This window comes from Aspergillus caelatus (assembly GCF_009193585.1).
Source record: "Aspergillus caelatus strain CBS 763.97 unplaced genomic scaffold BDV27scaffold_121, whole genome shotgun sequence".
Taxonomy (NCBI): domain Eukaryota; kingdom Fungi; phylum Ascomycota; class Eurotiomycetes; order Eurotiales; family Aspergillaceae; genus Aspergillus; species Aspergillus caelatus.
In genome coordinates, this window is record NW_022475384.1 from 2761 (window position 1) to 27281 (window position 24521).

At 47.1% G+C, this 24521-nt stretch overlaps 6 protein-coding genes and 1 non-coding gene across 7 annotated transcripts; 5 read left to right on the forward strand and 2 right to left on the reverse strand.

Annotated features, from left to right (window-relative positions):
• Positions 1-3062: 3062 nt before the first annotated feature.
• On the reverse strand, positions 3063-6996 carry BDV27DRAFT_130317 (purine and uridine phosphorylase). Its single transcript, XM_032067391.1, has 2 exons — positions 5816-6996; positions 3063-5750 (listed from the first exon to the last, which is right to left on the reverse strand). The coding sequence occupies exons 1-2, from the start codon at positions 6789-6791 to the stop codon at positions 3208-3210; spliced, it is 3519 nt and encodes a 1172-aa protein (XP_031926227.1). The 5' UTR covers positions 6792-6996; the 3' UTR covers positions 3063-3207.
• Positions 6997-8105: 1109 nt separating this feature from the next.
• On the forward strand, positions 8106-10355 carry BDV27DRAFT_130318 (MFS transporter). Its single transcript, XM_032067392.1, has 4 exons — positions 8106-8405; positions 8534-9001; positions 9079-9622; positions 9671-10355. Exons 2-4 carry the CDS (start codon positions 8747-8749, stop codon positions 10318-10320), a joined length of 1449 nt encoding a protein of 482 aa, XP_031926228.1. The 5' UTR covers positions 8106-8405; positions 8534-8746; the 3' UTR covers positions 10321-10355.
• An 11-nt stretch (positions 10356-10366) lies between these two features.
• BDV27DRAFT_130320 (amino acid/polyamine transporter I) lies at positions 10367-12778 on the reverse strand. Its single transcript, XM_032067393.1, has 8 exons — positions 12467-12778; positions 12328-12398; positions 12235-12258; positions 12081-12170; positions 11951-12033; positions 11476-11873; positions 11048-11377; positions 10367-11000 (listed from the first exon to the last, which is right to left on the reverse strand). The coding sequence occupies exons 1-8, from the start codon at positions 12584-12586 to the stop codon at positions 10515-10517; spliced, it is 1602 nt and encodes a 533-aa protein (XP_031926229.1). The 5' UTR covers positions 12587-12778; the 3' UTR covers positions 10367-10514.
• A 352-nt stretch (positions 12779-13130) lies between these two features.
• BDV27DRAFT_130326 (uncharacterized protein) lies at positions 13131-15068 on the forward strand. Its single transcript, XM_032067394.1, has 4 exons — positions 13131-13684; positions 13735-13959; positions 14017-14159; positions 14221-15068. Exons 1-4 carry the CDS (start codon positions 13421-13423, stop codon positions 14663-14665), a joined length of 1077 nt encoding a protein of 358 aa, XP_031926230.1. The 5' UTR covers positions 13131-13420; the 3' UTR covers positions 14666-15068.
• Positions 15069-16392: 1324 nt separating this feature from the next.
• Positions 16393-18353, forward strand: BDV27DRAFT_130335 (putative monocarboxylate permease). Its single transcript, XM_032067395.1, has 4 exons — positions 16393-16587; positions 16650-16765; positions 16858-17115; positions 17180-18353. Exons 1-4 carry the CDS (start codon positions 16433-16435, stop codon positions 17929-17931), a joined length of 1281 nt encoding a protein of 426 aa, XP_031926231.1. The 5' UTR covers positions 16393-16432; the 3' UTR covers positions 17932-18353.
• A 581-nt stretch (positions 18354-18934) lies between these two features.
• On the forward strand, positions 18935-19008 carry BDV27DRAFT_t132. Its single transcript has one exon. It is a non-coding gene; the product is annotated as a tRNA-Val (tRNA).
• Positions 19009-19883: 875 nt separating this feature from the next.
• On the forward strand, positions 19884-23920 carry BDV27DRAFT_10664 (DUF3433 domain-containing protein). The gene is made up of 2 exons (XM_032064413.1): positions 19884-20049; positions 20104-23920. The coding sequence occupies exons 1-2, from the start codon at positions 20001-20003 to the stop codon at positions 23685-23687; spliced, it is 3633 nt and encodes a 1210-aa protein (XP_031926232.1). The 5' UTR covers positions 19884-20000; the 3' UTR covers positions 23688-23920.
• Positions 23921-24521: the final 601 nt, after the last annotated feature.

A 24521-nucleotide genomic window follows, 5' to 3' on the forward strand; every position in this document is an offset into this window, starting at 1 on the left:
CTACTTCTATATATCCGGCTCGGCCTGTACCCGCTCCAGCAGCTATATAAATCTATCTACCGGCTATCGCATTTAGAAATCCCGCAAAAAGCTCTATCCCACAGTACCCTATGTGGGATCGTCGTACAGCGCGTGTTATAGGATTACAGAGATCTAACCTAATAGTAGCTCCTGGCTTAAAATCTACTGTGTGGCCGCTGCTATCCCGCAGACAAAGCCGCGGAAATTATCTATAGTAAACTGGTTATACTTATACAGGAAGTAATTGAATTATATCTATATTATATAGCCGGGAGCAGTGGTATTATAATAGATCTTGAGTCTGTATATTTGCTAGTTCTACAATATCTCTATAAGAATATATATACCGCGGATCATCAAATAGCTGACTATATAGATTACCTGCTCCTGGAATATCTTCCGCAATAGATTTTGGCTTTACTGGATCTGTGACAGGGGATCCTAGCTGCGTATAAGAAATGTGGGTGGGGATATCGACCCCAATCGGACTGAGTCGGGCTTGTCGTCGCTGTTGTCGCTGCTGTACACAGAATCGATGTCGGGGATATCGGGGATAGTACTCTGCAGTGCCCACTCTGCACACTTCTACAGCTGCTGTCAGGTCTCGATAATCTGAACTGTGTTAGGATCCAGTTACAGTGTCTGGTAGACAATTATAAACCGCACTATCTTAATTACTCGTAATAAAATCGGGGGATAGCTCTCGGGGTCGTGTCAGTTAAATTCCCCGCACCCCAATACTGCTATAGCACAAATCAGTGTACTCTTGTACTTCTGTATATAATATATCTGGTTCAGCAGCTCGATACAAAATCCTAAATATATCTGTTCGAGCTCGCTCATCTGTTACTGCTGGAAAGGGTCCTCCGGGTCCTCCCTCTTCCTGTCCTTGTCTATCGGATCGGGACTGCGAGCTCGGGTCAGTCCCGCCGATTCGATCTGCGCTATCTACCACAGCTGCCGCCATTTCTTGCGCTTCCGGAGGGTTATCCTGTACACGGGACACTTCCCCTCCTCGCTACAGGCTATCTGCGTGCGCGCGATGAATGCCAAAATCTGCTGCCACAACTGTACATGTTTGGCCACGCTGTCCGCATCCATATATATCTACAACGGCCGGTACAGTGTCTGCCCCTTCTCAGATCTAATAGCCTCTACACAGATAGCCTGGCCCGTGTATTGAACAGTCTGCTGGCTCTTCTATACTATCCCCTCTATTATCTCTCAGATCCGTTGTACTTCTTGCTCCACGGGGTTATTGCTATCAGCTAACAGCGTCTCCACCAGCACTCGCAATCAGCTGAAATTGTCCGGGATAGTATAATTCTAAGAGTACTATGTCCAGCGGATCACCCACAGTTATAAGTTAATATTGTAGATATCCTCTCTGTTACTCGACTGTGTGTAGGCCTGCGTCTGGTTAACTGCCTACTATACAGCCGCAATAGTCTCGTCCATCTGTACAGTCGGAACAGGGATATACGGCTCCGTCTCCCCCCCGTAGACATGGATATAATAGGATTCTTTACAGAACAGGAATATCTGCTAATAGTTAATTAATATAAATAACTACTGTGATACTTATTTCTATCTCTATTGCTCCTTCAGTATAGCTCAGTCTCTACAGGGATACTGAGTCTATCTGTGAATAGTCTGCCAGTGCTTATATGTAATCTAAGCTCCGTCCAATATACTGATAGCCGGGGTAATCCTGTCGATATAGTAGTCTATCAGGATATATTAGCAGCTTGAGAGATAGCTGATCAATCTGGTAGGGAATAGTAATCTGCTCTGGATCGGAGATAGTCTGTGTCAAGGAAATATCTACTAGTCAGGGTAGAAGACCTGTCAACTAGGTAAGGGTACATAGGCAGAAAGCTAAGCAGTAGATATCAGCAGACAGAAGACTGATTCTTGCCTTCTTCTTTCATTAACACTAGGCCAATTTTATATCCAGAAGAAGCCCCTTATTCTCCTAACAGAATAAGACTGACAAGGAGCTACTATACGCTATTGAAAAGTCGACGGATATGTGATCCGTCGTCGCCGTTCGGCCTCCGAGCTGTATATGCACAACGGGCAGGGTATACGATACAGTCATCATGCAGAGTCATCATCGGATCTGTGACACTAATCAAGACCAATAAAAATATAGAAAATAATATTATCTATTTTTAGTTATGGAGAGTTTTTATATAAGTTTTAATAGTATTAATATTATATAGTATTAGTATATCTGCTATCTATATATAGATATATTATTCTAAAATAACTTTACTGATAATTATACTGTTAGTTTAACTATATATCTATTCTTTAATAGATACAGTAGTTAGTTTTTCTACAGCTAGGAGCCAAAGTAGATATTAGATAGCTAACTAATCAGAACAGAGTAGGACAGAGAAGAGAAAGAAGAATAGGTAATACAGACACAGATATATTACCACACACTTTGGGTATCGGGTATACATGGGAATATCAAAATCGGGCCAATCCGCGGCAGCGGTTGCGAGACGTACGTACGTATCCCATGTACTAGGGTATAGACTGACAGGGGCCTACTATACGTTATTGAAAAAGCAACGGATGTAGACTCCGATATCGCCGCTCGGCCACCGAGTTGTCTATACACAGCGGGCAGGGTTTATGAGTCTAGTATACATTCAGGACGAATGAGATCAAGCGGAACAAAGTCAGGATAAAAGAGTTGATTGACTAAAGAATAAGCATGTGATGAAGGACAGGTTGAAACACTGCTCTATATATTCTGCTACTCTGAGTTAATGATCGACCCAAGAGTTACATACGAAAATCATGTAAATGTGGTCTTTCATGTGACCAGTCGCTAGCGGTCAGTTACCGCACCATGTTCTGACAGAAACAACCGACTGGCTTTCTTACTAGATTTTGCAACATTGACTGATTTATGGACACCATATTTTAAAAAGCCATTCACGTATCCGTCCAGTATTAATAAACCTACATCAACCACAGGCAATATGGCAACGGGAGATACAAGAAGGATAAAGGAATTAGTATTAGTCCTTGAGACAGGTGATTGGAGAGTAACAACATTTAAGCCTATTTAAGCAGAAAAGAGGACTTTTTCGGCTTGAATCTCGTATATTTGAGAAGGCTCATGAGATCCTGGACGTACAGTACAATAATTGAAATGATAGGGGCTAACTAGGTACCACAACGGACTCCATGGAGCGTCTCCACGATCTTGTCGTGTCCTCTGGAACAGGCAGCCTGTATGGCGGTACCGTAGTATCCACCCTGTGTATTGACATCGGCTCCGTGCTCTAGCAGCATCTCCACGACCTTGTTGTGTCCTCCATAACAGGCAACCTGTAGAGCGGTGCCGTAGAATCCATCCTGTGTATTGACGTTGGCTCCGTGCTCTAGCAGCATCTGAACGATCTTGTCATGTCCATTGGCGCAAGCAGCCACTAAGGAACTGTCATAAGTATCAACCTGGACATACTCCTCGGCATTGTACCAGTCAAACAGAAAGGATGTGCAGTAAGAGTCAATTTGAGCATTGACTTTGGCGCCGTACTGCAAGAGTATATGAGCAATATTAGTCCGGCCTTCCCAACAAGCGACATAGAGGACATTAGCGAATTGCTCGTCCCCTTGACAAACAAGACTAGCCCCGTGCTCCAGCAGCATTCGCATAGTCTCGACATCTCCTGCGCCACATATGGCCTGTATGGTATTACCATAGTATTGACACCGAACATTCACATCGGCTCCGTGCTTTAGCAGTATCCGCATGGTACTATAGTGTCCACCACAATAAGCGGCGAATAGGGCGTTGCAACAAACTCCACCGTAGAAGTTGACATCAGCCCCATATTCTATTAGCATTTGCACGATTTTATCGTATCCCTTTACGGAAGCAGCTAGTAGAGCATTGCCATACTCTCCGCCTTCAGTATTGACATTCGCTCCGTGGCTCAAAATCAGTTGAACAGCATCTTGGTGTCCATTCAGCGAGGCCCACATAACTGCAGTTGATCCTGTACTATCTTTTAAATTTATATTATCTTTGTCTGTAGCAAGTAGTTGGTGCAGTACTTGCATATGTCCGTTAAATGCTGCCAGATGTAATGGTTTCATTGTCGGAATTCGGTCGTTTGGCCGCATTGCTCTCCAAAAAATGGAAAACCATAGCGAAAACAGGTTTCCACCCATATCATATAGTCGATGCAGCCAATCAATGACTTCTTTTTTTGAAGTCAGAGCCATGTTCCGTACATGATCGGGCCAATGTACTGCCGAATACTCCAAAAAGCTCCGAATATTAGAGCATGACTCATCTTCGCCATGCTCTAAATCCTCCATTAACAAGTATTGCATGCAGATATGAGCCATTAGATCCGCAGTATCGCTAAGGCTGCACGAGTATGCGAAATCGACATCGTTCAGACTGGCCTTTTCGATGAGGAACTCCCTTGCTGTCTGATGAATAAGGTAGATTTTCGAGTCGTTGATGAAAACAAAAAGGCCGCATAAACGACGGAGCTTCTTATGCATCTGCAGTGGATCTAGTCCAGCTTGTGCTATAGTCCGCGATTGCGGGCGGATAGCTATACCCAAAGCTATCGCCATTTCTGCTGTAGTCAATGGACGCCGTGCTCCAACAATAATCTGTAAGATAATTCTCACAGTATTCACCTGGCTAGAATGAACTCGATGGAGAATCTTTTCATATGCTTTATTGACTGAATCAGGTATCATTCGAATTGATTCCTCAGCAGGCTGAAAGCTATTCTCAAACATACACTGAATATCATCCATAGCCAAATGTAGCCAAAGATATGTACGGTGCTCCATTTGTAAAAGCTGTTGCTCAAGTCGCTGCTGTATATCCAATGACAATGGTACTGTTTTGGCTAGCTCCTCCACTCGTATCTTCACGACCGAATTGATTTCCTCATGGATCTTTTTATTTTCTTCCTCTCCTTTCAAGTGGAGATGTGGGAACGAATCTGTGGTTACTCGGAAGCGATTCTGGATGTGGTCATAGGGACGACTGGTGATCAAGAATTTCAAACAGGCACCCCGTGTTGACAAACATTGCTGGCGGTGAAAGGACTGGAGCTTCTCAATCAACCGACCCTGATCAGTCTCACGACATTCATCAAGCGCATCGAATATACAAATTGTCCTGTATGATGCTATAGCTGATGTGGCACTTATAAAGATGCGCCAAAGTTCCTCAGTCTCTTGTTGGAGCGTCACTCCATGCTTTTCCCAGGATGGTATAGCATATTGTAATAGCTCAGGCCGCTGGCTGAAGAGCTGATGAAGAACTGAACACATTGCTGCAGAAAGATGGTTCTGTTCTTCGTTGTCCTTGAAGAAAAAGTAACATACTATCACTGCTTGGCTAGGAGCTTCCAAGTAGTTATCAATAATTGACCTGGCTAGTACAGACTTTCCGCATCCTGGATCAGCAGACACCAAGAGGAGATCAGAACGCGTGCTCTCCGACCAGCGAATGTATTCAGGGCTCTGCAGAGCCCATCGACAGGTTCCTTCAACTCTTCTCGGATTGATGTTCTTTTGTTCCTCGTAGTTGGTCACCTTGAAACTTTGATGACAACTTCGTTGCTCTTCTGTGACTCTAAATTCAATCCGCTCACGATGGTGCTGGTCTTGTTGAGCTTTGATTTCATCTAAACGCTGGTTGGTGCCTTGGATTTCTTCTTTCAATTCAGCTATATATTATCGCGTTAGCCAATGGCGCTCCCTGAAATCTGAAGTTAAGATACACCGCACTTACTGCATATATCTACCACCAATCTCTCTTGTGAAACAAGGCCAATAGGAACGTATCCTAGCAGCTCTTTTGTATATGATGCTGCTGCTAAGGCTGCGTATCCTTGCCACCGCTTATTCTTATGCGAATCGGCATAATCGCAAATACCGCGGATAACTATACAGGGAAAGTCCAACATTAAACCGGCCGCCTCCATGTCAAAACATAATGCTCCTGTCGTCACCCTTATCTGCTCCCTTGTCTCTCCATGTTTGATAACACAGTTTCCAGACGCGATATTGCCATAGTGTGGCTGCGGATTACTATCCTCGCGTTTACTTCTTGTCTCTTCCCATTCTGCTGGACATCCATCGCAGCTACTCGCATTCACAGGATGATCGCGTTTCGCCTGAAATAGTCGATCGCACTGTGCAGCAGGTCGGCCGAAGTTTTTCCGGGTTTGTTCAGTTCTTCCAATCGCGCTTTGGAGATATTGCAGGTAGCGAGGATTATCTCTTAGTGCCGCAGCTCTTAACATGCTAACTGCGGTCAATAGTGCCCGTGGGGGACTGTTCAACGAGCCGGCTCGTTCAAATCCACCACCTGCAGTAACCTTGCCCTTATCATATTGAACCACCCCACCATAAGTGCCTTGAGGGTAGCTAATTACGACATCGCCGAGGCGGATATCATGATCAGCTGACGGGATTCCGCCCCCAATGCCAACCATCAATCCGAGTCGAAGTGACTTGGAGAAGGTACGAAGCATATTGTTTGCAACCGTAGTAGCCGAGGTAGTTCCGTACTGGCCTCCAGGGAGGCAGGCAATGCAAATATTGTGTTTGCCAATTCGGCCCAATGTGTAGATATTTGAGTCCGCAACATCTTGCTCTTCGAGGATCCCAAAATTTTCGTCCAACATTTCAGCGGCAGCAGCCGCCTCGACCAGGAGAGCGCAGATCCAGCCAATCTGGAAAGCATCCCTTGGAGGGCAGGCCATAGGGAAGGCGTAGCACAGATTCGGCAACACCAAGTCTTAGATAACACTGAATATAGTCAAAAGGGCTGATGAACCGTGGACTCGATCTCCAGAAGAGAGGAGCCTCATCGCATGGAAGGCGCTACATAACTGCACCCCAGCTGAAAGACAGCACAGCAGTGCGGCAAGAGATGAATTGCCATTGGCCAAAGGCTCAAGGTCGCAGGTCGTATGCGTCTCACGTGACACCAGGTAACTTAGTACTAGTACTGTGTACACAGGTCATCTCCCTGCCCCTGCGAGGTGAGATGACCCTATACCCTAGTGCGTGGTGCAGCGAGGGTTCACTGCACCCACGCCGCCGCTGATTCGTCCATTCTCTCGATAGTGGATGTGTTCCGCGGTGCGTACTTCTGCTGGTATGGTGTGCGTGTTTATTGATTCACCCAGCTATATTCTATTTTATTTTTTAATATAGAAGCTCTTATTTCTATATCTATTTTCTTTCTTCTTGATTCCTAGGTTGTATTTCTATTTTATTAATAATAGGGTAACCTGTCAATATTCTATACAACAAGAGTACAACCTTTGTCGTGTCTACATATTATTTTCTAATAAGTAGTGAGATTGCAAATAGCAGTATGCTATGAGAGGTAGAGAGTTGCCGACCTTCTGTAGGTCTGGGGGGTAGCTACGGTCTTTATATACACGTTGGGTCAGGCAGCCCCATTTAGTGGATCTGCATGGTTTTCCTACACCCGGTAGCTCTCCTACGTAGCGGTACATTGTAGCCACGATCACAGTAGTATTAATCTGAATCCTATTTTTTCTTATATCTTGATCTTTTCTGCTGTAACTATATCTTATTCTATTAAAGACATAATTTATACTAATTAATATATATATATCTTCCCCTATCGATTTACTTCACCAATCTGGAAATTCTGTTATAATTAGAGTGGCACGGGTTCCCCACCGCCCCCGACCCGAACCCGCCCCAACCCGGCTCCGGGTCGGGGGCGGGGATAGAAAACAGAATCCGCTTCGGATTACAGATTCTAGGGCCTTAACCCTGTCTGGATTCAGGGAATCTACTCAGATCGGGTTAGAGAGAATTATTTAAATTAGATTTAATCTATCTATCTATATTTTCTAAATATAAAATTAATACAACTATTTATTTATTTATTTAATCAAGTTTAACGTCCATGTAGAGCCAGTTGGCTATGACAGACATGCGTCTAGGCAGTGGTCTAGACCACTGCCCCTAATTTGTCCCTAGAGACCCTATCAGCCTCTTCTATCCTCTGTGTATTCGTTCTAGTCCTTTTCCTCGCCCGATCCACCTATTTGCGCCAGGGCCTTTGGGCTATGCCCTCCTCGATATTCGTTGTCTGTCGGGCGTCAGGTGATCACCGACTGTATTACCAGCGCGCTTTGGGTTTTCAAACACTTTTTGTCACCCCACTGTATACTGAGTGCGCAAGAGGGTGAGCGGCTCACCCCATTTATTGAGCACTCGCCCAAGCTCGCCCGAGGCCGACCGTAAAGCGGCTCATCCCACTAGCTCACCCGGGCGGCAGGCACCCGACTTCAGGCCGCGTTTAAGCCACACGCTGGGAGGTTAGTAGTAGGGTAGGTGACCACCAGCGAATCTCCTCCTGTTGTATATTTTTACTCTTCTTACATTTTTCGTTTCCGGATGAGATATGGGCCGGTACTATGTGGGACATACCCCGTACATACTGAAGTTTTTGATGCAGTGACCAATCCGATGGCTTCGGTATTCATTTCGGCAAACGTTTTGTGGTGCCAAGATCGACTTGGCTTCAAGTTGGCGCCTTCACGCCGACCCACAAGAATAAGGGCCAGCAAGTATTTAATTGCCAATAGGTTTCTAAGAACTAAGCTGCGGCTTTGCACGATTGGTAGCAGGTCAGCAGAGCCACATAGCCTGTGACGGAATTGTGCACAGAATGACCTCGGGATCATCCGAAGCCCGAGGAGCGACTCTGAGGAGTAGCTTAAATGATATAGCCACAATTCCTGTCTCAGAAAACCCGAAGAATTGGTCGAAAGGGAAGAAATGGATCATTACAGTTGTTGCCTCCCTCATGACATTCTCTGTCACATTTGCGAGCAGTATATTCAGCACCGCCGAAAAGCAAACCGCGGCAGAATTCCATGTTTCCCATGAAGTGATGATATTAGGTCTTAGCTTGTTTATGTTAGTGAGTGATCTAAATCCACAAATGCGCAATATGCTTTACTTAGACTGTCGGACATGGGCCCTAATGAAACAACATAGGGGTACTGTTTTGGACCTCTGCTATGGGGCCCCCTTTCCGAGAGCCATGGACGTAGATTACCGTTGATGCTTGGTGTGATCGTCTTCTGTATCTTTCAAGTACCCGTGGCCGTGGCCCAGAACGTCCCTACCATTGTAATCTGCCGCTTCATCGGTGGTCTGTTTGCGTGTTCGCCTCTTTCGATTGTTGGTGCCACTCTTGCGGATATCTGGGATCCAGTGGAACGGGGTTTTGCCGCATGTATATACTCTAGCGCGACATTCTCTGGACCAGTTCTGGGCCCAATTGTGGGTGGTTTCGTTGTTGACAGCTATCTCGGCTGGCGATGGACAGCCTGGCTGACTCTTATCCAAGGGGCCTTTTTCTGGGTTCTTGGCATGGTATTTGTGCCTGAAACCCATGCTCTGACATTGTTGCGCCGATTCCAGGCTCGTGAATGCTCTTCTGATGCAAGGTACGAGCTAGGACAAGCAAGTACGAAACCGCCAGCAAGCCACATGAACGGGAGGGAATTCCTGACGAAGTACTTGGCACGACCACTTGGTAAGGCCATTGCGATCGAAGTGCCACAATTTCACTAATGATGAGCAGTTATGTTGACCTTCGAGCCAGTCCTTCTGTTAACAACACTATATATGTCCCTAGTATACGGGACATTGTATCTCTTCTTTGAAGCGTATCCCATCTCGTTTCAGGATCAGCGTGGATGGAATGCCGGTGTGGGCGCATTGCCCTTTTTGGGCATAACTGTAGGCGTCGTCTGTGGCAATCTGACCATAGCAGCAACAACTGTCTTCCGTCTTAAACGCAAATACAAGGAAGGGGGTGGTAAAGTCGCGCCGGAGGAGCGCTTGATCCCCATGATGGTCGGTGCCGTTGTGTTACCACCAGGACTATTCTGGTTTGCATGGACCAGCAGCCCTCACATCACTTGGGTACCTCAAGTGCTGGCTGGTATTCCGATTGGGATGGGTATTCAGGTCATATACACGATGGGCCTCAACTATATTCTTGATGTGTACACGCCTTATGCTGCCAGTGCTGTGTCAGCGAACACCTTCGTTCGATCCATGGCCGCTGCAGGCTTCCCTCTGTTCGCTACCCCGATGTATGACCATCTAGGTATCAGCTGGGCGACGTCGCTGTTGGGGTTCTTATCGGTGCTTATGATGCCAGTACCGATATTGTTCTATCTCTATGGGGAACGGTTAAGGAGGACGGGCCGCTATAGTGTCACGTAAAGAAGTCGTACAAATATTTTCATATCTAACTCAACGGGGCGTTCGCTTCAACTTTATAATCTAGATTCATTTTACTTCCACAAACTGTAAATATTATTACTTGAGAACATGCCTTGAAGTCAATGCGATCTAAACCCCATACATAAACATGCTACTCCATAGAAAATATGCCTATCTGCACCCACCAACCAACCCTATATCTCCACTACAGGCCCGGAGTAAATCCTTCTAGCCCGGACAAAATAATATAGAAGACTAAGGATAATAGTCCCTAGTGTACCCACCACACTATAGTTCATCGACTGCACATCTGCATGATTGTTCGGAGGCCAGAAGCTGAAGAAGGTAGCAATGGACATGTATATTAAGGAGAAGGCATTCACGACAATCCCCCAAATGCCGCGCATATGAAACGGGCCCCAGACTAGTTGAGCTCCTGCCGTGTTGATCTTGGCCTCCGAGCCCCGGTTCCCGTTGTTCCTATTCATGATTCCGCCAGTGCAACGGCGGTAGAGGAGCAGACCGGCAACAGCCATGTATGATAAATAGAGGCCCGATGTCGACATCGATACCAGACTGTTGAATGCGACGTCGGAACCAATGTTGATAAGGTTTAACAGAAGTGAGATTGTTGTAGTGAAAACGACGGTATATGTTGGTATTGCTGTGCGCGTTGTGACCTAGAATGATTAGCGCTGTCGTGTGAAATAGGTCTCGAGTCACTTACCTGACTCCATAATTGCCAGCCAGGGATTCCGCGGTCCCGGGAAAAGGACCAGAATTGACGCGATGCAGATGCAAGCATGCCTACTGAAGTACAGAAACACAACACGATGATAATAGAAGCCATGACTACTGTCCCTGGGATGGATTCTGTCGCTTGCAGGAAAATACCCACAAAGGGCAGTCCCGTGGGATCATTGAGAGCTTTATGAATATCGCCCAGGCAAAAAAGCAAGGCCAGAAGCATGGCAAAACCAAGGGTTCCGTTGATCAATACAGTGAGCATCAGCGACCAGGGCACGTAGGTAGGGGCGTTGGAAATCTCTTCCGCCATCTAGAAGCGGATAGATTAGCACTTTCTTCAGATCTTAGAGTTGAGCAAAGCCTGCTATATTCTGGCAGGGATATCCATGTCGGGGACTAGTGACATACATGAACTGCGGCATCACCGCCAGCGAAAGCAAACACAGGGCCAATTAATCCGATGAAGAACGAGAGACCCTGGGTTGGCCATTGCCCTTCATTTATGAAATGAGTAAAGACCTCCTTGGCGTTTTTATGGTCGGCCATATAGGTTAAGGGAATCAGGATCGCAAAGAAACCAAGAATATGGAGAATGAGTATTGTGCCTTCAAACCGCGGCAAAAGCTTGCCTCCCACACAGTTGATGGCCAGGCCGATTAACGCAGTTGCATAAGAGTACAAAGTCATATGCCATGCTTGCGGAACGTAGTCAGAATGCGTAAGGGAGATCATTGCTGCAATATATGTTCCATTAAGATAAATGGCAGTTGCATAAGTGGCCTGCCATCCAATAACAGTAAGCCAACCTAGCATGCGTTGTCAGTATCTTCAGGCTCTCGACTAGCTACAAGGCCTTCCAATGAATACCGCCAAGTGGACTCACCTGTGATATAACTGGAGAGTTTCATGGCCGACGGAGGTGCCAACATCGAACACCAGTGGTACTGTCCACCAGCTGTTGGAGCCCTAGTAGATTGTCAACCAAAGTTTGTAAGCTTGACTTGATGCCTTACATTGAAACGAGCTCCGATAATACAACGAAGGTCGATGTGACACCAACCCAGACAAAAAGGAAGGCATAAACCGACCCAGCAGGGCCACCACTGCAATTGCCATGTTAAAATCCAACTGGTTCCTCAAGATATGTAACGGGAGCTTGCCACATACTTCTGGAAGCCTTGTATGAATAACCTATCACAGTTTCTAACATTAGCTGCAACAGCCTGAAATAAGGGGGTATGTATGAAGTCAGAAACATACGCGGTTATACCCTCCCAGGTGATGAGAATTGTGCAACTGAAGCCCAGAATTGACATCAAACCAAAATTTCTCTAAGTCAAACCATGCATGTCAGATGATTGCAGACAGATGTTATTTGAGTGGGATGGGCAAGGCTGACCCTCAAGACAGCGCGCTTTCCGATGCGGGCCAGGTTGATATCATCCAGATTATCCTGGGATGAGCCGTCTACTTCGTGTAATGTTGCAGGAGGAGCCTGCTTTAACTCATGGTGACCCATTGTGGAGATAATCCGTGGGCTGGAGTGCAGGAAAATAGACAACGAAAACTGTTATAAGCGGAATATATGCTATTGCAAAGGAAAAAGATATAGCATAACGAAGGTAGGTCCGTAATGAGAGGTATTTTTCTGCTTCAACTGGCAAAGAACCTGCACCGACAGAGAGTAACAACTATGTACATACAGGGGAGGAAATTTCTTCGACGCCCTTTCTCTCAAATAGAACCGACCGCAACAAAGAGAGGAGGCTAGACTCAATGCTTCGGTTACAAGCGATGATACGCCAAGTAACCAGTTTGATGACTTTGGTAATCTGGAGGAGGGGAACCTTTACATGTGGACTGATTTCGTTGCGACATCGCAAGGATTAGAATCAAGTGCGTCTTTAGCTGCATGTCCGTCCCTGGATCAGCCCAATCATATCACTACCTATGTGACGGCGGAACAACATGGTATTTACCTAGAGTGCCCAGACGGGTCTCGGGTAATTTGGCAAAGTTCTTAGATTCTTTTGTTTCTAGGGTGTTCATTAATTAACGTTCTGGCTAGACAAGGTACTGTTGCCGTCCACCCTCGATAACCCCTGGGGAAAACATTTCGCAATTCAGTGGCTTCCTAGGCGCTGGCCTTCTGCTGTCTTAGATTTGTGTATCCGACCCGTGTAATTTCCACCTTCATTAAATTTGCTATCCATGGCAGTGGTACAGTTTTGCTGGTGGAATGTTTGGTTGATGATGTTACGAGGCACGATTAGCTCTCATCCTTGGGCGTCGTAAAAAGCCCTTGCCAGCGTCTCCCATTTCTCAATGATCTACACTCCCCGTCGCACACGCAATGGGCAGGCTTGCAAAAGACAACTGGAAGCCCACGGTCAATGTCGTGACCTGGTTCCTTATGACTACCGCCATCCTTTGCGTTCTCACTCGGCTGGGCACCAAGTACTGGATCTTCCGACGTTGGACGACGGATGATTACCTCAGTATTGTCTCGGTAGTACTTTGCGCGGCGCAGTCCCTGGCCATGTCGATGGCCACGGCCCATGGATATGGCGAACATTATGTTGCGTTGTCAGGGACAGCTGTAGACAGCATTTTAAAGGTGAGCTGTTCTTGTTTCTCAATCTCGAGACACCACTCATATCTTGCAAGTCCCAACACGCTGCAGGTATTCTCTTTATTTTGACTATGTGTTTCTCGAAATTATCCCTTATCCACTTCATCTGGAGCGTGACACCAGCTGCATCCGACCGTCGCATTGCCATCGGACTGGAAATCTTCACGGTGCTGTGGGCAGTAACAAGTGTCATCACATCTATCTTCCAGTGCACGCCGCCTCGAACGTGGGATTATCTGAGTGGGCAATGTTTCGACATTGTATGCTATGACATTCTCTACAAAGACCAAAGAATGTCGCTAACATGTGGGGCGTAGGGCGCTTGGTGGAATTATCTTGCAGCAACGAATATCCTGTCCGAGGCGGGAATCATCATCCAGGCCCTTCTTATTGTTGTTGGGATCCAGGCACACTGGGCGAAGAAAGGAACTTTAGCTAGTATCTTTGGGCTTCGCATATTGTGAGTAATACCGAACGTGACTCAACCCTTTTATTACTGGGTCGCTGATCGAGCGCTGGAGTGTGATCGCTGCTATTATCGGTCAACTTGTCTATGTCAACAGAACCATTGATTCCAAAGATCCTACGTTTGATACCTGGTCGGCTACCGTATCGACCCAGCTTGTCCAGTGCTTGAGTGTCGTTACTGCCTGCTCCCCACAGTTCAAACCATTCATGGATAGCTTGCGCTCCACGGGTATGCGCATTGATGGATTGACGAGTTACAATATGGCATCAACAAAGCGACATGGGTTATCCTCGTTGCGTTATCAATCCACTTTTCATGGCAGTGAGGTTCACGAGCTTACTCCAATAAGCCCAGTCAAGGACACGTATGAGACAACGGTTACTGCTTCCGAAGCTATATCCGACGGTGATTCAGGGAGTCAGTCGAGCCAAACTCATATCATTCGGGAGGTCAGGACCTTCACGGTGACCGAATCAGTGCGCGATCGTCGGGACTAGGTGGAGCAGCGTGCGATGTACTTCGGAATGGTTATCTAGGCAGTCCACCCATGAATCCCACCATATTGTCTATCATTCTGTGGGTCACTACGAGCTAATGCTCTCTCGGTCGGTCTTCCGGTCACTTAAAATAAATTAATTAATATGGGTTGCATCTTGGCCAGTGGATTCTATTAGCCGCCGTGCGTTTCACGTAGCATTCATTCCACCCCACCTGCCGTACTTGGCGTACTTTGATCCGTTTCTTCGACGGGACCCTAGGTTTGATTCATTCATACAACCTATACACTTAGTATGGCTTCTCTGTATAGTGTTTTCTGTGAACAGTATACAATAATAGAGGTATGCTGATGACTCTAAGAAGGGGTATGGCTCAACATATCTTTCGCATGCCCGAGCGAGACACATAGACGTGCTCTGATTCAGAGCAGGGGTGTACGTAGTATGGTTTACATTTTATGGTAGCAATCAACGTATGCAGACTACAACAACTGATGTTAAGCGACGAGGTTGGGGGAGTCGGCACAGCCCGACGGTCTCAATCAACCGTGGTCCGTCCAATGTTACATAGTCCACGGGAGAATCGTTACGCCAAGTAATCTGTGTCCCGATCCCTGTCTATTAAAGAGCAGGGGGCGGGTTAGGCGTGGGCTGGCGAGGCGATGCTTTCTGGATGGTAATTCTGCGAGAGCAATACGTAATAGGGCTCCCTGTTCACTTATGCAATGAGAGTACACATGTGTCGCTATTCCCAGTGAGATGAATATGCACCTGGAGCCAGCTAGAGGAAACAAGCAAGAATGAACAAACATGTATTTGAAAGAGAAAGCATTCAATATGATCCCCCAAATGCCCTGCAGATGACATGGCCCCCAAACTAGTTGAGCTGCTGCCGTATTAAACTTGGCTTCTGATAGTCCCTCTGCAACATGGCCCATCCATTGATATTCAAAAGTAGTCCAGCTCACCCCCGAAGTTGACTGGGTCCATTTCATCACCATACCACAAATATCGCCCGCCACGATCCAGCGATTTATTCGCGCAATGGCTCTCATAGACATCCATTACGCTACGGCGTTTGACTATGTCCGGAGCCCACTCATCACATCTCTACGGGGCCCTCTAGAGTTGCAGCCTCTCACGTGCCGCAGTTTCTATGTGAGCAAGGCAATAGATATCACGAAGAATGAAATCCTAGCAGATCGCCAATTAAAAAAGGCAGGGGACGAGCTCGGACTAATGCATGCTAATCAGCTGTGGGCCCGTTTTATTTGCAGGTGCCATATCCTTTGTCGCTGTGGACCACGAGAACGAACTACAGGTGGTATTTCTTGCTGAAGCAGACCAGAAAAGAGTCATTAAACCTAGCATATTGCTTTTCAGGTCCTCACTTCATCAGGAGGTGCACATGTTGCGGGACGTTGGTATTCAACTATTTGAACATATAGCTGAACTCGTAGATGTCCGCATTCAAACCACTTGGTGGAGTAATACAGCGATTCAATACACAATGGACCTTTAGACATCTCAAATTAGATTACACCTCGACTCTACTTAGATTATAATTGGGAATACCCTCAGTTATGTGAATAGCTGTACAGAATGTTTGCTCGGGGCAGGGGCCGGCTATATCTCAATGGCACTACGTATTAGCTTTGTAAGCCTTATGAATCATATCCTTTGCACCCACGGGTACACAGCTTTTTCAACTCTCGCACACTCTTCGCCTCATCTACAGAGCAGCTTTCCTGGGACCGGAACCCGTACATGGCTTCTTCGCCAGAATCTCCTCCCGAAAGTCTCCAAGCCATCCCAACCAGCGTTCCACAACGCAGACAGCAAAATATCGCCCAGGAGGGACACGAGAGCCTAGGCGCTTGGCTGCAGGCCCTAGGTGCCTTTCTCGTCTACACAGCAACATGGTGAGTCGATGCGTCCCCCATCCTATCTAATCTGTCTTGCTCATCGCTTCTGTATTCTGAAGGGGTCTACTGAGTGCCTATGGCTCATACGAAAAGTACTATGAGACAAATATGTTGTCTTCCACGCCCTCAACCACAATCGCGTGGGTCGGCACACTACAAGGTGTCATTCTCATTTGTAAGTTTTTAGATATCTCGAGAGGCAGAAGGACATTTTCAGGTCAAAATTGCAGAAGATCTACGGGCTAACCGGGGGGCTTTGATTTACAGTGGGAGGCGTCGTAACCGGTCCGATCTTCGATCGCGGATACATCAGAGAGCTCTTGACTATAGGCACAATAACCACGGTATTGGGCGTCATGATGTTGAGTTTGGCACAGAAGTACTATCAGATCCTCCTGGCACAGGGCATTTGTGTCGGTATCGGAAGCGCAATCCTATACGTGCCTAGCATCAGTCTCGTTGCGTCGAAGTTTCAACAACGTCGCCCCTTAGCCATGTTCATTGCCACCTCAGGGACTGCATTTGGTACGTCCTCTACACCTTGTCCCCGCATTCTCATCGATATTGTCACTAACTTGGCACAATCAAGGTGGGATAATTTACCCCATCATCTTCTCCAGACTCCAGCCCAAACTTGGCTTCCCGTGGGCAACTCGAGTCCTCGGTTTCGTGACACTGGGCGAATTAATTATAGCTATGGCTATCATGTTACCCGGTACTAAGGGCAAGGCTCCCAATGATGTCCGCTCCCTCCTGGATCCCACAGCATTCCACGACCCAGCCTTTATGACTTTCTGCGTAGCTCTATTCCTCATGTGGATCGCCTACTGGGTCCCTTTTTTCTTACTTCCTACCTTTGCTGAATTCAAAGCCGGCGCAGGCTCAAATTTGCCCTTCTACATCCTGGTCATTTGCAATGCATCAACCATTCCAGGACGGTACCTGGCGGTGCCACTCTCAACTCGATTCGGGCCCGCGCTTACCATGGGCGGCTTTGCTCTGGCATCCAGTGTCCTCCTTTTCGGCTGGATTGGTGTTAAATCGGTTGCTTCCACTATAGTTTGGGCGGTGCTCATCGCTCTGTTTATGGGACCGCTAGCAGTTTTATATCCGATTATTGTGCCGCACCTTTCGCCAGATAAAAAGCTCGTTGGTACAAGGATCGGTATATCATCAGCTGCTGCGGCTCTGGGAACACTGGTCGGCTTTCCAGTTACGTCTGCCTTGAATGATATTGAGAAGGGGCTATTCTGGAAGAGCCAGGCTTTGAACGGTTGTTGCATGTTTGGTGGGGCCGTTTTGATGATATACGTCTATTATAAGATGCCCCGAGCGACGTGAGCATTGCAGCGCACCAGATGCTTTGGGAGGTTACTTTCGCTTATTTCTCAAGGGTTGCTAACACAGCCTCAAGCATGGAGCACAGAAAATGAAGGCGTGAACTTTCTATTCACGAAAGGGACTTGTAGACATGAAATCAGTTGTCAGAAGCGCTCACTTTCAAGAGAAACCATATTTGTTTTCGTAACTAGGACTATGGAATTTAGGATCTGAAACGTGCTCTGCCCACGGGCTCTGGAACAGCATTATGCCGCAGCTTTTGGGTAGCTGATCACGGTTTTCTTGCGCTGACCAATTGAACACCATTTATCCCTACTGCCTTAGCTCAAAGCAACAATTGGCTCATGCCTGTTCTGGATTGCTTGAGAAAGACGGCCCGGTAGGCTTTGATGGCCAGGAGGCAGACATTATACATTGTTCGTGATACAACGTTGGCAACTGGGACCTGCTGTAACTCTGTGATCATTTTAATCATTTTACCAGGCATCACCAAGGTGCTGACGTCTGATACCTCTGAGTAGAGTCGCAGTCACGTTTTCTTTTGCCCTCCTTCCATGCAGTACCAGGTCTCAATATGGATTATACCTGAACAGCCCACGGGATTATACTGCTCGAGCAAAAAAGCTAATCTAAAAAACATTTCAAAGCAGACATCGCGAACCGGCTAGTTGCTCGTCATCTGACTCCGAATCTCAGAGCGCCCTTCCAGTGTACATTATCTGTCTGGCGGTCTACCTTCGGGGTGCTGTAGGCCAACAGGCTACAATATACATAGTACTAGGGATATTGGGAATATTCAGGATTCTAAGGAAGAATAGATTGGTTGAAACAGAACGAATCGCTTGGGGATCTAGATCGCCTATGCGGTCGGAATCTCTATGGAGCAGGCAAGGGCTGGCAGTGGCAGCTGAACCGTTGCCTGAGGCAAACGCCGTTATGGAGACATTTAGTAGGTGTTTTATTTATGTTATAAAGTAAGATAAGAAATGCACATTCATCAATTGGCCGGATGGTGTAGTTGGTTATCACGTATCGTTAACACCGATAAGGTCCTGGGATCGAGCCCCAGTCTGGTCATTGCTTTTTTGCCCTTTCTTTATTTGCTTCTGTCCTTCTTTTCTTTATTTTAGGCTTTTGTCTTATCTTTTCTTGTCTTTTTCTTATTTTTTCTTTTCATCCTTTCCCCACTTGTTATCCTTCCAAATAGTTGTTTGTCAATGCTTATCGTCGCCGAGGTTCCGGTGTTTTCCCTTAATCCTCTACTCATAACCATGATGTGACATTGATCTGCAGAGACATCGTGAGTTCAGTAAATAGACACGGCGTTAACTTTGCCTATTTGCCTATATATTACTACTGTATCAATCAGCATTACACTGTGCTGGTGTTGTGTCAAAAGCACAAAGTTCTAGATTTTCTCGTTGGCGTCGCGGATATATATTTGGTGATATGCCCTTTAGCAACTGCCATCCGGCACGTACAAAAGTAATAAGCATAGAAGATAAACCACTGTAGCATAAAAGCAATCATAGCACTAATGGTGTAATGAATAGGTATCAATTATAGTGACTGTTCAACATCTCTCCCTTTCTCTGGGAACGTCAACGCCAAAGCACCCGGAGAACACAAGGAATATGCCGAACTCAGGTAGTGTCTCAAGTTAAGTCAATCGGGGTTGTGGCGTGCCTAAAGCCAAGCATTAATATCTCCACCTTCAACAGGAAAATCTGGGAACTCCAATAAAGTACGTACGACAAAGCCCGAAATCCAAGACAAGTGCTAAATGCAATTTAACTAGTGGGGATCTCCAAGACCAATAAGAGATATGGGATAGGGCTACTATGTCACATGTTCACTCCACCTCCAGCAGGCAGCCACAGTTTGTGGCAAAATAAGGTAAATTATTATCACCAGTGGGTCTTAATGCTTGACTTTTCCCCTGGGACGAGAACGTTGTCATGTCGCGTCGTTATCCCTTATACTGAATGCTAATTGTGCTCGGCCGTGATCAAGCTCACAGGGGATGATGCTTCGTTGCTGAGATACCATTCCGGGTGGAAAAACGGCAAATGATCTGGAAATGGGGCACAACAACAGTGATATGGAAGAGACGGTCAGGTACGAACCTCATGACAATCTAAATACATTCAGCGTTGACTTGAATATTCGCAGGATGGCCTTTCCGATCAGTAGAAATCGAGAGAACAGGACTGGTGTGGGATCCTCGAGGCGCGTGGAGACCAGTACCTCTACGAGCACCATACCTTCTCACACTGGCGGCTTTCTTGCTGCTGACGGCAATCGCTGTTGAGGTTTGTCGTCAGTACAGTGATAGAATTGGCTGGCTCGTACGCTACAAGGATGCCAGCGATCTTCCCACAACTGTGTCAGTGACCTACACCATTGTTCCAACAGCCATAGCGCTGGTCGCTGTGAACCTATGGGAGTTTAGTTCCTGTGATGTGATGCGACTCGAGCCTTACTTTCAGCTGGCCAAGTCGCGAGGAGCCTCAGCAACCGTACTCTTCACAAACTACAGTTTTTGCTACGGTATCTTTGCGCCTATAACCGCCGCGCGCAACCGGCACTGGATTGTTCTTTGCGTGTCGTTCATGTCTTTGGTCCTCCGGATGCTTTTACCCTCCCTATTTTCTGGGCTAATAGTGATGGGTGAGCTGAACCTGACTGAGCCCAAGACGATAGAAACATGGCCGGCCCTTCTCGACTTGCCAACCCAAGAGGCGTGGATGGCAACGGAAGCATCTGGCCGCGTCGAATTTCGTCAAGATACTGATCTTTCGTTCTTTCGATCACCCCATTACGCAGCCGCACCACTTTCAATGCCCGTGGATGACGAGAATGATACATCCATGTTGCGCCTGAACGAAACCATATATTGGGCGAATCTGACTTGTGTGGACACGCCTCTGAGTGGGATTACGCCAACGAGGCACCCTACGAATCGAAACAGTTTAGATGGCGTACAGACACTTTCATGGAATATGCACAATATATCCGTTCCAACTATGAGTGATAGTGATAGTACTTCAGGCTGCTCGATTAACTTCGCACTCGACAGCGTCGTACCCACCGACAGTGATCGCTTTCAGCTTCGCTATTGGGAGCCAAGTCAATCCAGCAGGAATACTAACGCCACCTCTGCATTTTCTGGCAGCAGCTGCGGTTCGCTCACATTGTATGGCATATTGATTGAAGGGAATATATTGAAAAATAACTCTATGCAGACTCCAAAGGCCACGGCGTTTGCTTGTATGGCCACTTATCATTACGCCGAAGCGGAGGTTTTCATCGCCACAAACACATCAATCGTCGCAGCTCAAATCCAACAGGACACCGTGAGCAGCCTCAGTCCGGCTGAGTTCAGCATCGACAAGTTTGAGGATCAATTCCGCGTCGGGGCTCGCGCGTCAGGTATGCAGAGAACTGTGAACACTACCAGCTCGTCCAGCCTCCAAGTGACTGGGACCGTATCTAAGTTCATAGAACTCGAACAGTATCAGCAAAAGCTGCGAGAATTGTGGAATCATCGCTTCCTTGTGACGATGAACAAAATGTTCGATCCTACACGACCTACCATGACCTATGCAGAACAGCAGAGTGTCTCAGTCATCCTTCAAATGTTGCCCGACCCTGCGGTTCATGCGGAAATCATGCTATGTGTAGCTTCTATCTTGCTCTCCTTTCTAGCTCTTGTCTACCCGCGGCGCCCTAACTTTCTTCGAAGCGACCCGGGGTCAATTGCTGCGCAGTGCGCGATCGTTGCGAATCTGTTCAGTCCAACAATCGCACTAGCTCGACCTGATACAGATTTTGATCAAGCCACCACCAGGCAACTTCTCCAATGGGCTAAGGGGTTATGGTGCCGATGGAGCGGAGGGCCAAAGGAACCTAGGTTGGAGATTGTGTCACTTGATGGAAATCCAGTACCTCTTTCCACATGCAAGTCCCGGAGAAAGAAGGATTTCATGCCACACTTCCTAAGATTACCGTTGTTTTTCATTGAATGTTTATGGCTAGCTCTAGTACTCGCTTTGTTTGGGCTATCTCTTCGATATCTTCGTATGGACAATCCTGACTCCATGACCGGGCCCCAGGTAGTATTGTATGTTTCGATGCTCTTTGTCCCAACTATAGTTGCCTCCACGATCAGCGTGCTTCTCGCGTCAGTGCTTCGACACCTCAGCGTCCTGGAGCCGTGGACTCAGTTACAGAAGGGACTGGTGACAGCGAGGCAGTCGCTGTTGATGAACTATGGCTGTCAAACTTCGTTTGCGGTGCTTTGGAAATGCACGCGCCGTGGCCCTCGCCTCCTTGTCATCATCTCACTGGCCTGTATTCTGGACTTGTTCTTGACGCTTATGAGCGGTGGCCTGTTTGAGCCACAAGTAAGACAACATTCGACGGCTGCTTCTGGTTTATTTGCGACATACAACCTGTCCACGCTTTCAAGACAACCGCATAGCCCTGTATTGGATAGCTACAGTTTTATTCCCAGCAGTATCACAAGGGATGCCCCCTTCCTGCCGTGGACTACGTCGAACTACTCATTTGTGCCAATTTTCATTGATGGACCGGAAAGCGATCGTACTTCTTATACAGCTTCCACACGTGGGATCGGTGTTGATCTGATATGCGAAAGCTTTCCATCTAGCAATCAATGGATCGATAGTGATTCAGGGAAGCCATACTGGCGTTATACACCTTTCAATGGTAGCACGGAATCTGCCTGCTCTGTAGAGGCGCCATGGACAGCCTCAGAATACCCCGAGGGATTTATTTATTATCTGGCGCCAACGGGGTCCTCCGCACCAACGGAATGCGAGAGGTCCACACTCGTGGTTCTTGCGCGTTGGCATAAAATGACACGGACATCGCTGAACAATGACAGCACAGTTGCATTGCACTGTCAGCCGACAATTCACATCCAAGATTTCGTGGTCCAGTTCGACCACTCTGGCCATGTAGAGTCTTACGAGGCGGTGCCCGGAAGCTCGATCACTGACGGTGCACTTTATCAGAATGCGTCTGATATCCTGGGACAATTTAACATGGCGTTTACGCACTCAATTGAAGCACTCCCTGCTGGTCCAAATTTATCATTTTACCAGTATGACTGGCCCGGAGTTTTGACGGCACGCATGATAGAGAAATTGAACCCAAGTTCGGGTTCTGTGGACCCTGCACTTCTGATCAATGCCGTCCAGCTTACCTACCGAACAGTCTTTAGCACCTACTTTACACTCTGGCGAGATTTGTATCTTCAGCGTTTGCCCCAGTCTCATTCCATCGCCGTCGACGGGACAGTCACTCAAGGCATGTGGGGTATACTACCATCAACGCCGTCAATTCTGATTGTCATCATTCTTGTATCGCTGGATGTTCTGCTGATGGTCGGTGTATTTGTCGCATACCGTGGGCGATTCAATGCACCGCGCATTCCCAAATCCATTGGCTCGCTCATCCCATGGATTGCACATAGCCAGATGATGCGTGATTTCGAGGACACTCATTCGTGGACTGAAGTACAGCAACGGGAGCATTTGGAAGAAATCGGTCGGACATATAGCTTGGGAACCTTTCCGCGCCCAGGGGGTGTGAGCAGGATAGCAGTCGATTATAACGATGACGGGCAAGCATATGAGTTGTATGATATGCCGACCTCCGGCATGGTGTCGTCGGAGTCGACTGCCCAAGAGTCACAACCAGGTCACCCGGAGCTCAGTCGTACGCCATAGAGTGGATAGTTGGACTGCACTTGTATGGACCACGGATGAAGCTCAGTGGGCCACGCATAATAGTGAGCAGGCTACCGAGTCTTTATTCCTATACAAAGATGCTTCCGCTATATTTTCCCTAGCTGGTTGCTCTCCAGTTACCTTTTGGGTCTTAAATGACTGATGCTGTCTCAATCTTTTATAATTTCTCTCTCTATACTAATGTAATCAAGATACCCTGTTAATTGATATGTTCATTGATGGTATACTCTCCGCGGTGTACCGAAAGCCCACCATAGTGGCGTGTGTCCAGTTTGTATCCTGCAGCGTGGTAACATTGAGAATTAACTGCACCATCTCTGCAGGATGGATGGAATTGAAGTTTTCAGACGGATTTCCGTAGCGTGGCGGATTGATTTAATCGAACAGTCTGTGCCCACGTTTAGAAGCAGACGAACGATCTTGGCATGGAAAATCCTGGTTGCATGATCCAGCAGCAACAACGCGGTGGGAATATACTAAATTGTGGACGGCTACATGAAATGACGTAACCAGGCTGCATTGGCCTTGCATACAGGTGTTCTAGAAAGAAGGGAAGCTTGCATATAGCTGGTAGGTTCGATGTGAGATGTGAACTGCTAGGATCGGTGACTGAAGTTGGCTGAAACGGGATTTGCAGCCCTGAATTGGATAAGCTTGAAATTTCCGTTTGTTATAATAATACTGATTGGCTGGAAGGACAGCCGGTGCTGGTTCCAAAGAGTAACGATCGTCGGTGGATCCCTAGGGCTAAGTAAGATATTTTTACGTCGTGGCTTCCACCAAGCTTATTTACGTTCAAGGACCACTTATGTA

Excerpts from the sequence above, each read along its gene's own strand:
- BDV27DRAFT_130317 (XM_032067391.1), bottom strand. The coding sequence starts at position 6,791 with ATGGCCTGCCCTCCAAGGGATGCTTTCCAGATTGGCTGGATCTGCGCT. Across the intron at positions 5,751-5,815 it reads ATTGGTGGTAGATATATGCA|CTGAATTGAAAGAAGAAATC; the intron begins GTAAGTGCGGTG and ends GATAATATATAG.
- BDV27DRAFT_130318 (XM_032067392.1), top strand. The coding sequence starts at position 8,747 with ATGACCTCGGGATCATCCGAAGCCCGAGGAGCGACTCTGAGGAGTAGC. Across the intron at positions 9,002-9,078 it reads GTCTTAGCTTGTTTATGTTA|GGGTACTGTTTTGGACCTCT; the intron begins GTGAGTGATCTA and ends GAAACAACATAG. Across the intron at positions 9,623-9,670 it reads GTACTTGGCACGACCACTTG|TTATGTTGACCTTCGAGCCA; the intron begins GTAAGGCCATTG and ends AATGATGAGCAG.
- BDV27DRAFT_130320 (XM_032067393.1), bottom strand. The coding sequence starts at position 12,586 with ATGGGTCACCATGAGTTAAAGCAGGCTCCTCCTGCAACATTACACGAA. Across the intron at positions 12,171-12,234 it reads TTCATACAAGGCTTCCAGAA|TGGTGGCCCTGCTGGGTCGG; the intron begins GTATGTGGCAAG and ends TGGCAATTGCAG. Across the intron at positions 12,034-12,080 it reads TTATCGGAGCTCGTTTCAAT|GGCTCCAACAGCTGGTGGAC; the intron begins GTAAGGCATCAA and ends ACAATCTACTAG.
- BDV27DRAFT_130326 (XM_032067394.1), top strand. The coding sequence starts at position 13,421 with ATGGGCAGGCTTGCAAAAGACAACTGGAAGCCCACGGTCAATGTCGTG. Across the intron at positions 13,685-13,734 it reads CTGTAGACAGCATTTTAAAG|TCCCAACACGCTGCAGGTAT; the intron begins GTGAGCTGTTCT and ends ATATCTTGCAAG. Across the intron at positions 14,160-14,220 it reads ATCTTTGGGCTTCGCATATT|TGTGATCGCTGCTATTATCG; the intron begins GTGAGTAATACC and ends CGAGCGCTGGAG.
- BDV27DRAFT_130335 (XM_032067395.1), top strand. The coding sequence starts at position 16,433 with ATGGCTTCTTCGCCAGAATCTCCTCCCGAAAGTCTCCAAGCCATCCCA. Across the intron at positions 16,588-16,649 it reads CTCGTCTACACAGCAACATG|GGGTCTACTGAGTGCCTATG; the intron begins GTGAGTCGATGC and ends TGTATTCTGAAG. Across the intron at positions 16,766-16,857 it reads ACAAGGTGTCATTCTCATTT|TGGGAGGCGTCGTAACCGGT; the intron begins GTAAGTTTTTAG and ends TTTGATTTACAG.
- BDV27DRAFT_10664 (XM_032064413.1), top strand. The coding sequence starts at position 20,001 with ATGATCTGGAAATGGGGCACAACAACAGTGATATGGAAGAGACGGTCA. Across the intron at positions 20,050-20,103 it reads GATATGGAAGAGACGGTCAG|GATGGCCTTTCCGATCAGTA; the intron begins GTACGAACCTCA and ends GAATATTCGCAG.